Genomic DNA, 10,421 nt, shown 5'->3' with positions numbered 1-10,421 from the left:
AAATTTACACGGTCAAGTTTCACAATATAAACGCATCTCTTGTGTACTTACTATCTGCAATCGGAATAAAGCTTAACAATAAGTATTAATCAAAATATATAAAAATACTATTTCTATTTCCTACATACAGCTTTAAACAGTGTTAATATAATTTTATTGTGCAGTATTACTTTTATAATAATTAATTTTATTATCCAATCTAGCGAAAATAAATAAATCTTACTCACAAAAATGTAGGTATATTATTTCTTTGATTTTTTTTTTCATTTTGCTAAACTGGTTGAATAAGGCCTTTATACGACTATCAATTTCAAAGTATTCTGAAATAGTAATTTATATGGTTCATAGAGCTATGAAAACGTCATCAATTCTATAATATATTATGTATAAAACAATATAAACATTAAACAACACACATTGCAATAAATAATTATTTAAAGATTAATATATTTTATAAATTTGTACCTATATTCACACTAATATAAATAAAACGTAAAGAAACATGTAGTCTCATTGGTTCGACAGCAATAGCACCATACCAAAATATAAAAAAGACGACAAAATGATCCGAACCGTTCCTATGGCTGCCTTAACTTTCTACCAAATGTACACATACAATGAGACTCCACCAAGAAGCTTATATCCTCTAATACACTGGAGATTGCACTATGACCATTAACTTGAAACAAGAAACTATGACATTCAATGACGTCAGTCATGTTATTTGTCTCTTTCCGTCGAGTGACCACGCTGGTTTGTAAATTCAGGATTTTTCAAAATAGAAAAAACTAAAAATCATGGTCTATAAATAATAACGACATATATTTTTAACAGTATTTATATTATAATATTATGGTCATACTTTATAGGTAGGTACATACAATTTTAATTAGTATAGAATGATAGTTATAAATAACTTTTGGCTACAAAGCTTGGATATGAACCGATATATAGCATTAACATCCTTTGTAAATAGAGGAAAGTTGTGTTTTGCATCAGATGCTGTTTACCAAATTGTTAGCTACTCAGATCTTCTTTTTAAACGCGTTGCTTCGACGGGTCAATTTCAAGCCAGAATTATCAAAGAAAAACTGTTTATAGCAGCCTTGCACAAATTTCAGCTAACTTTACAAAGTTTATTTTTCAAAAGGTATTTTTTTCTGGGTCGTAATCCTCAGTAACCTTGATGGGCACATATATTTCTTTTTATTTTACTTTTTGGAAAGCTGAAATACGTAAAACAAAAAAATATGAGGTAAGTTAAAAAAGTATAAATTTCAATGTAAAAACGAACAATCTTATAACTACATGTGAGTGCAATACCGATGTCATGTGTTGTTTCATTACTAGTAACAATCTTTAAAATGGTGTTCTAAATTTTCATCATAATATTGTTATTACAATATATTCTCTTCGCTATCCATAAAAACTCGTCATCATGGTTACCTTACTTGTTAAATCTGTTTATTGAAAACTTGTTGAAAAATGATAAAGTACTAGGGAAATAACAAATTTAACATGACTGCTTACTAAAATGATGCTAAATTAGACAATTTTTGCCATTGAAATGATTCTAAACAGGTAAATGCAGGAGTATTGAGGAATATTGTAAATAACGTAAATATACACTTGCCTGTGAAATTCTATGCCAGAATTTGGTGTCCAAACACTTCTGCAATTTTGCACAATACAATGCATTCTTTATATTCGGAAAATATTCATTAAATAAGCAACAATATTAACTTAAATATTCGAAGCGACGCAATTTTTTTGACACACATGCCATATTGACAAAGTGAGAGTTGCTACAATTTTATTATGGTGACTACCCATAATCAGGGAGTATCGCTTTTTAATAATTGGTTCAGATACTTAGTTTATTTAGCATAAATAATAATTGTCTCATCCAACAATGCTTCTGAATGACGTTGTTGGCAATTTATCAACAAACTCATGTACAAAAACTAACCTTTTGCACAGAATATTACAGCATACATAGTAGCCTTGGGAAAACTTCGTATTAACAGTGGCAATACCAAGTTAGGTGTGAAAGTGATAAAAAACATGAACTGGGCAATATTTTCTTGTTACACGTCAATGTTCATACCGAAATCTCCAGTGTATTAGATATAAGCTTCTTGGACTCCACATACAAAAATCATCCATCCCACTACATAACAAAAATCACGAACCAAAAAAGCACGTTTTATAAAACGATGAGACTAACTTCAATAGCCGTCAACCCGCGAATATTTAAATTTTAGACTCAATGTGAGTTGGATCATTTCTGCACCAGAGTCCGCCTGCTCGTTGAGCGCATTCGATACGCTCCGTCCAATAGCCTCCGTCGAAATTCGAATTGCGAATATTACGTCACTACGTAAATTAAACTAAAAGAGGAAGTATTTAAAGGCGATAATAGATTGCGCTGGCTTAGGGAGAGGCGCGTTAATACTAAAACAGTCACAGAGCCGTAACAGTCTATGCGTGTATTGGTCATAAGGAATGGAAGATGTGGCACAGCGGAGGCCAGTACACGCGGAAGGCGTTCAGCGAGTGCTATAAGTCAGTCTCGGTCCACTGCTAATCCCCGCGGCGCAGGCGGCGCGCGGCCGCCGTGTTGTGCCTGTACCACCATACCTGGAAATTGGGCAAATTATATGAGACCCTGAACATTTTATATAGTTAAATTATGTCACATTACGAAAATTATAGGTTCGTAAATAAAATTTTGTCATGGCAGATAGGTATTAGGTATATTTTATTTAAAACCCCGCAGTCATAGTAAATACTGGAATAGCATAAAAATTAAGTTTACGATGCATGTTCTATCACTTTCTTTGGCGCATCCACACATGCCGCCGGGTTTCAGACCACCTCGCCGCTGAATGCAGGCCGCCGCGGCCGGCTTTATCGGCGGCAAATTCGCTTCATTTCGAAGTCGCAAGCAAACTGCCGCCGGCAACCAAAAGCCGCGCGTGCCGCAGGTAAAAGATGTAAAAGGTGCATGTGTTGATGTGCCATTACAGTTCTCCCGAGGAGCAACATTTAAAGTTTCAAGCAACATTGTCGATCAACTATACCTCAACATTTAATATGGGCGTTTATTTTAAGGCAAATATTTATTTTGTCAAATAATTTACAAGACGGAAAAAGATAAATTAAAAATTTAGTGATTTTTGTGTACAAAGTTGATCATGAATCATGATAAAAGTATAAAGTTTATGAGTTCTTTTGTCCTTTACAGTGATGAATAGATAAATCTTTATCTTTTATTATATGCTGTTATCCTAGGCTATTAGATGAAAACATATTTACACACTTAAAAGATAAAGATTTAACCTACAGTTGTTTATTTTTAATATCATAATGAATATAGAGGTAGTATGTACAATTTAAAGAAACATGTAAAATAGTTATTTAAAAAATATATTTTATCCTGTAAGTTGATTAAATTATTCTAAAAGTATTTTATAGGATTTCCTGTATTAATGGGAGGTATATTAATACTAAAATTCTAACAACTGCAAACTAAATCTAACTTTTGCGAAGAATGACACTGCAAAACTGAAATATTATATCCTGCAAACTTTGCAATCATTAAAACAATATTTATTGTTACTGATAAGATACTAACTTGTAGCAGAATGACGATATCTAGCGTCACTTGAAGGCTGCCGCAGACCCAGAACTGTGTGGGCGCTTCTCTGATCACAAAGTATGCAGTCTTGAAGATGTCACCAAACGTCCACATTATAACCATACTTACACTACAAGTAATAAAAAACCAGTTACTATGTGAATAAATATGGTAAACAATTCATTTAAAACACTCCAATTACAAATCTTAATGGTTGTAAGTTTTAATTATTATAATATTATGTTGTTATCAATTTGATAGATTAAAATGTTTAAACAGTATTGAAACATTAATTTTAAATAACTTTTTGTGTGTTAGATCCATTACAAATTCTGAAAACTATGTGTGATATTTTGGTACTAATAATAAATTAACTGTAATTTTACTAATCATAATATTTTGATTACCTCATTCCCTCTGTACTTTTATTCTGGTGATTTTTGGCAATCTGAGGCGCACCAAGCATAGCCTCCGTGAAGACTGCTAGGAAGCCAATTAGTTCGACGAATGGGGAAAATTCTATTAATAAATACGTAATAGCTGCCCCAAGCACTGAGAAGACTAACATACAGTCTACATAACTCTGGAAGTCAGTCCAAGCCCAAAAATACTTTCTATCCATATCTGAAACATACCAATACATCGTTATTTACATTAACTGTGTAATCATGTGTAGCAATGAGAGAATTTGTTAATGTAACTTAATAATATCTTAAGTAGGAAACATCATGCACAGTGTCATTTAGAGATAAGATAATGAAAATATAAATACATAGTGACCTGGTCATTGCTCTGTCCACAAACGAGATAAAGTAATACTATGTTTGAGAATATTATATAAGAATAGTATCAGAGCAATGAACCATGTTATACAAGCAATGTTTAAGTTTGGTGGACTGATGAATTGGATTCAAAACAATTATTGTACATTCCTGATTATTTTCCTTCAATCACCCCATATCAAACATGAATTTGAACAAAATCTCAAACAAAACAAACCACATGCCACACAGTATAAACAAAACAAAATGTGTACACAAATAATGAATGTATAAATGGCAATATACCAAGCCATGATATATAAATCCAAAGTTAGAAGCGTGTACATCACTGGTTGCTGCAACAAAAATGATCGATGAATGAGTAAATCATATAGGTCACGCAAACCACATTCAACGAGGTGACTGGACTTACCGTAGAAGCGACGCGGCTTCTCCCCGCCCGTGACGCCGCTCTGCTGCCCGAGCCAGCGCGCAGTTTCGTCTGGCTGAGCTGAGCCATTTGTACAACACAATAGTATATATAACATGAATATTGCACCTAATTCACCAATCACACCAACCACCAAACAAAACATAAAATAAATGTTAAAAATAAAAAGATAAATTAAATCAATAAATAATAAAGATGGATATAATAACTCAAAAATATAAAATAATAAAAGAAAAAGGTAATTTATATTCATAAAATAAATTAAAACACCACCACCAAGAATCAAGTTAGAGAGAAAAAAAATTACATATGTAATTATTATGTGTACATAATACAGAAGCATAGTCTTTATACTGGAATATTATAAATATAAGAAAGAAGATAATGTAAAGTAACTAAAGAATTCCTTAAAACCCCTTTCCACAATAAAAGTTCATTATGTTTATTGAAGCAATTCTGTGGTTATGTTACAGACATTACTATTTATAAGTATTTATATTCATTCAATTGGTATTGAATATGTAACATTTCTAAGTCAACATACTACTATTATTAAGTATTTTAATTCTACAAAAATTTTAACATTTCATAAACATTACTAATTATACATGACTGTTTTCAAAAAGGCATGCAAACAGTAAATACTAGAAGCACAAAAAGTTTTCATACTAACCTGTAAATATTCTCTCTCTAGCTCTTATGATTTGATTCTTTTTCCTCACATTCACACACAGATGAATCATTATAAACATTGTTATATTCATTACAATACTTTGTATTAGAAGAGGTATCTCATACCGCTTTCCAAACCTGTCAGGAGCATTCACATTAATTTATTGAATCCTTATAAATAATTCACTTTACAATGATAATACTTACCAGAATAAAATCCTAAGTGTATTGGCTATTAACAGCGTTAAACACACATACAATGAAAAGCCCTCTGCATCCTGAGTCTTTTTAATTTGTTTATATTGTGGAATGTAAGGCGCAATACCTCCGATTATCATCGCTCCCGCTGCTCCCCAGCCAACGAGGTGGCCTACTGTTAGCCCCAGTTCATCAGATATAATCCAATCCATGATAAAAAAAATATATTCTTTTATTTCTTTTCTTATTTTGATTTAACACATTGGCAAGTGTCACTAACGATTTCCATATTCACCACATTGTATTAATTTTTATTCTGCATAAAATTAATATTAATTATAGAGTTCCTTTGGCAGTAGTTTCGATAGTAGTTTTTCTTTGTTTTATTCCTTCAATGATTACTTTGATTTTGAGATTTTTCTGCGTCTCTTAGGAGCAGCTGTGCCTTTATTTATAAAAGATTTATGAAATGAATGAATCACTGATGATAAACTAAGATTTTAAGATAACTGTGGAAAAAAGTTAAAAAAAAATCTACCACTGGATAACCATTTTGATTATTGAAGTGAAGTAATTAAATAGGTATTCAAAAACCTTTGTAGGTGTAGAAGACTGAACTCTGAAGACACTGATAAATTGATAAAGAATTTAGACTAAAATAAACTTCTATGAACATGCCAAATTGACAATTATTGGTTTGACGTTCACGGCTCAAGACTCAAGTGCAAGCTCAAGTGACACCATAGTGACACTTATTTTTCATAATTAATGAACTATTTGTTCAGGGCCCGGAAGGACGGCAGGAAAACTAGGATTCCTGAATATATTTTATTCAATTTTTGCTTTTTTGTGCTCAATAACTTTAGAACGTTCTCTTGAATAATAATTCAATCGTGCTTGTCTTTTTTATGTCTGCAGTTTTTACGTCTTTAGTTGTGTTTGGGCAAAAAGCAATTATTAAAGCTCAATGCTGTTTCGATGACCACAGAGTAAGTAATATATAGATATAGTCTCTGATTGGTAGAATGATAGGTACTGACACTTGACAGTTGACAGATAATTTGACAATTTTGACTTTACTTCGGTGTATTCATGTCAAGATTCTATTTTTGTTATTTTTATGAATATGACATTTTGAATTTAAATCATATGATTTCAAATATATTTTAAAATGAACTTATTATCTAAATCATTACCTTTAATCCGATGCAATAAAAGTGTCCTACCCGTTTCAATTGGGATTTGGAGACCTAGTCTTCGATATCTTTCTAGTCAAAAGGAAGGAGGCCTGACTAAAAGTCGGTCTTCTGAAGATCGTGGAGATGTGTCCACTGACGTTAGACCGCTTGGAGAAAAAATCAAAGAAACCACTAAAACTGTATCCTATACAGGAATTATATTAGTCGGTGTGGGAGTGACTGGAGTTATATTTTACTATGTTTTTAGAGAATTATTCTCCAGCAACAGTCCTAATAGTATATATTCAGTAGCACTTGAAAAGTGTAAAAATGTATGTATCTATAGTGATTTGAATTGTAACTATAATTATAATTCCATAAAAACTTCAATCAGTTTTAATATTACTTACAGTATTTTCTGTTATATACACAACTTGGGCCGATATCAAAGGTCTGATAATTTTTTTCAATTGTAGGATCCCAGAGTGGAGGATGCTTTAGGTGCTCCCATAAAGGGATATGGAGAAGAAACAACAAGGAGAAGGCGGACTCATGTCAGTCATGCTGTTTATGAGAAAAATGGAGTTAAGCACATGCGCATGAGGTTTTACATTAAGGGCATCAGAAATAAAGCTGTAGTGGAATTGGATATGCAACAGGTATATTTAATTAATAAAGATTCATTCTATAATAATACAGATAAAAAGAACCAATGTTTTTTAAAACATCAAAACAACAGCTTTGAATAAAAACAGTATGTTATCTAAATCAAAACAATATTTATTTAGGTTCATAGCAATTATTTACCGAGGTTCTCATTATGAATATTTCTATTACAGAATGAGTATGGAAACTATATGTGCCGTTACTTACTCGTCCAATTGGATGATTACAGTGGAAAGACTTTTATTATTGAAGACAATAGAGCAGAGTTGGACAAAACGCCAGCTGAATTTAACGGCCAATTTCCAACATTAACACTAACTCAGTGAAAAACCAAGTGCTGTGTATAAATTCATTAGATAAGTTTTAGAAATGTGAATAAAATGTACAGACAGATATTATGTTGGCATTGCTTTATTTTCATACCTTATTTGTATTTTAATTTTATCAAAAACAATCCTTTGTATTTTCCATATATTGTTTCTGAAATGAACCATATTTTCGTGAATTTGAACCTTCTGAATATATGGTTTTTCTTACATTTTTGGGATATTAACTAGCTTCATATTCCAATCTTGGAGCTTCATTGTGGTTTTTTCCAAGGAATGATTTCCCATGCCATAAGCAAACGATTGTTAAAAACAAATCTCTTTATTTTGCTAAAGATCCAATAAAATACAACAACCATGGATAGATATTGAGGCCAGGCCCATTTGATTTCTTGTAAAATACTTGGAGTGTACAATATTTTCATTTCAGGTATTTTTAGATGGACATCAATAAGAAAAGTCCCTGTTGAACCAATTTGATTTCTTACATATATAGGTTTTACAAGAGTTGTTGCTGAAATAGAAGAATTAAATTTAATATTAACATGAAAATATAATGATCATCTTTGAACAAAATACCTTCATAGATTAGTTTTTTAATTTCATGTGAACAAACCATTCTGCTGACATGGTTACTGTGAACTGAATAATTAAAAATTGCCAAGCTACATTTGTTAATTTCAACTTTATGCCCATCATTTTAAAATTTAAATATTACAAGAATACCTACTCTCTCTTGAAAGATAGTTTTCCATCATAAAGTCCACATTATTTTCAGTATATTTTGGTATATTAAATAATGATATATTATTAGTTGTATCAATATGATGCCTTAAACATGGTAAATGTGAAGTTTGATCAAATTTCAGATGTCCATGAAACTTGAGACCAGAAGATGGTACTGCAAAATCTCTTGTTATAACGGCTAAACTCTGCATTTGTAGTAGACATACACTCTGTTAAAATATAAACATTATTGACATAATATAATATGTATTTAGGAAAGTTATAGAAAAAAGATTGTTACCATTTGTATCTTATCTCCATAAAGGATTATTTGTTTTATTGATATATTATAATAAGTTTTGGCAATTTAAACTGTACTCACCATTAAATGGAAATCAAGGCCTAAAATTAAAATTATGGAAGAGATTGTGTGCATATTTGGTACATTTATATTAAGTCTAAAATTTAACATATCATTCCTATTATCCTTATTATAATCATGTTCTTGAATCTGCAATGAAATAACACTCACATTTGTTGGAAAGAAAGATTAAGTAATAAAATTGAATTTAATGACAGCCCCAAACCTGAACCTCTGCACAATGTTCTTCAAAATCCTTATTTTCATAATTAACTATGTGTGTATCACCACATGTTAATGTAACACTAGGATCACTAGTTTCTGCTATAAGTAAGTAATCAAAGGTAGGGCGAATCACCGGCTTTTCATAAAAATAATGCGAATTTAGCCAAAAGCCTGAAATATTAGAATGACAATTTAACAATAACATTTTAGTTGTATAAACCATTGCAAATTTAGTATTTACCTCTACTTCTGTATGCTATTAAAAATGGTAAACCTATATTCAAAACTGTTGTGATGAATGTAAACAACATCGCTTTGGAGAGGAAATAACTTTTGTACTGAATTTCCACATTATAACTGAACAGCCTGTATAGACCCATAGCAATAAACTTATTCAGTATAATGTATTGTATATAATTAAAGCTACTTTGTACATTATAATAATAATTGATTCATGCTGTTTTTAGCTAGGGACACTTCTTCAGGCATCGAAAATAAATCAATATTTTTGTTATAATTTCATTGCTCGTTGCCGCTTCAACTGTTGCTTAGCAACATATCATTCGTTTTTAGTCTAAGAATAGTTGAGGATACATGACTTTTTGGTAAGTGATTCCAGAGAAAGTTTTTTTTTCTATGATTTGGTACCTAACTGAGAAACCAAATTAAATGCAAAAATACACATATTTACTACAATTTATAGCAAATTCTATTTGTTATTCATATTTTTTTCATCAATGAACACTTGAAAATGTTGAATGAAAATGAACCGTTTTACATAAGTAAATAGCACAAAATAGCTTGGCTAAAAAAACTGTTAAAATATTGAAAGCTTTTAAAAACGTCTACCCGGGCGAAGTCAGGGTGAATCTATTAGGTATATAAAACTCAAAGGTGACTGATAAAGTGATCAATCAACGCACAGCCCAAACTACTGGACGTATCGGGCTGAAATTTGGCATGCAGGTAGATGTTAGGACGTAGGCATTCGCTAAGAAAGGATTTCCCGAAATTCTTGCGGGAATGGGGAAAAACGGGGATGCACGTACAAAGTCGTGGGCGGAAGCTAGTAGTAATATAAACATGCTAAAAATGAATCGCCAAATGTGTTACTAAGCATAAAACAAAGATATATAAAAGTCGGGTTAGTTATAACCACTGTTATAACACATAAGTTATGGGTTAATGGGTGATAATTTTATTTTTATATTTCCATA

The 10,421-nt window shown here is 31.3% G+C and overlaps 3 protein-coding genes across 9 annotated transcripts; 1 reads left to right on the top strand and 2 right to left on the bottom strand.

The window, feature by feature from the left end:
* Window positions 1-2,149: 2,149 nt before the first annotated feature.
* LOC123690759 (solute carrier family 66 member 2) lies at window positions 2,150-6,439 on the bottom strand. Of its 6 annotated transcripts, none has more exons than XM_045634862.1 (7): window positions 6,261-6,439; window positions 5,732-6,167; window positions 5,526-5,662; window positions 4,835-4,960; window positions 4,048-4,264; window positions 3,638-3,770; window positions 2,150-2,640 (listed from the first exon to the last, which is right to left on the bottom strand). In XM_045634862.1, exons 2-7 carry the CDS (start codon window positions 5,932-5,934, stop codon window positions 2,584-2,586), a joined length of 873 nt encoding a protein of 290 aa, XP_045490818.1. In that variant the 5' UTR covers window positions 5,935-6,167; window positions 6,261-6,439; the 3' UTR covers window positions 2,150-2,583. The 6 variants fall into 6 exon arrangements, with proteins under 6 accessions (XP_045490818.1, XP_045490819.1, XP_045490820.1 ...); XM_045634863.1 differs by having other exon boundaries at window positions 6,317-6,427; XM_045634864.1 differs by having other exon boundaries at window positions 4,835-4,912; window positions 5,732-6,439.
* Window positions 6,440-6,802: 363 nt separating this feature from the next.
* Window positions 6,803-7,964, top strand: LOC123690767 (mitochondrial import inner membrane translocase subunit Tim21). The gene is made up of 3 exons (XM_045634874.1): window positions 6,803-7,232; window positions 7,377-7,559; window positions 7,740-7,964. The coding sequence occupies exons 1-3, from the start codon at window positions 6,894-6,896 to the stop codon at window positions 7,890-7,892; spliced, it is 675 nt and encodes a 224-aa protein (XP_045490830.1). The 5' UTR covers window positions 6,803-6,893; the 3' UTR covers window positions 7,893-7,964.
* LOC123690757 (transmembrane protein 231) lies at window positions 7,962-9,756 on the bottom strand. 2 transcript variants are annotated; one of them, XM_045634861.1, is made up of 5 exons: window positions 9,446-9,756; window positions 9,212-9,375; window positions 9,001-9,129; window positions 8,623-8,848; window positions 7,962-8,406 (listed from the first exon to the last, which is right to left on the bottom strand). In XM_045634861.1, the coding sequence occupies exons 1-5, from the start codon at window positions 9,582-9,584 to the stop codon at window positions 8,147-8,149; spliced, it is 918 nt and encodes a 305-aa protein (XP_045490817.1). In that variant the 5' UTR covers window positions 9,585-9,756; the 3' UTR covers window positions 7,962-8,146. The 2 variants fall into 2 exon arrangements, with proteins under 2 accessions (XP_045490817.1, XP_045490816.1); XM_045634860.1 differs by having other exon boundaries at window positions 9,206-9,375; window positions 9,446-9,755.
* Window positions 9,757-10,421: the final 665 nt, after the last annotated feature.

Source organism: Colias croceus, chromosome 3 (assembly GCF_905220415.1).
Source record: "Colias croceus chromosome 3, ilColCroc2.1".
NCBI classification, from domain to species: domain Eukaryota; kingdom Metazoa; phylum Arthropoda; class Insecta; order Lepidoptera; family Pieridae; genus Colias; species Colias croceus.
The sequence above is the reverse complement of the archived record's forward strand: the minus strand, read 5'-3'. Positions and strand labels throughout refer to the sequence as shown.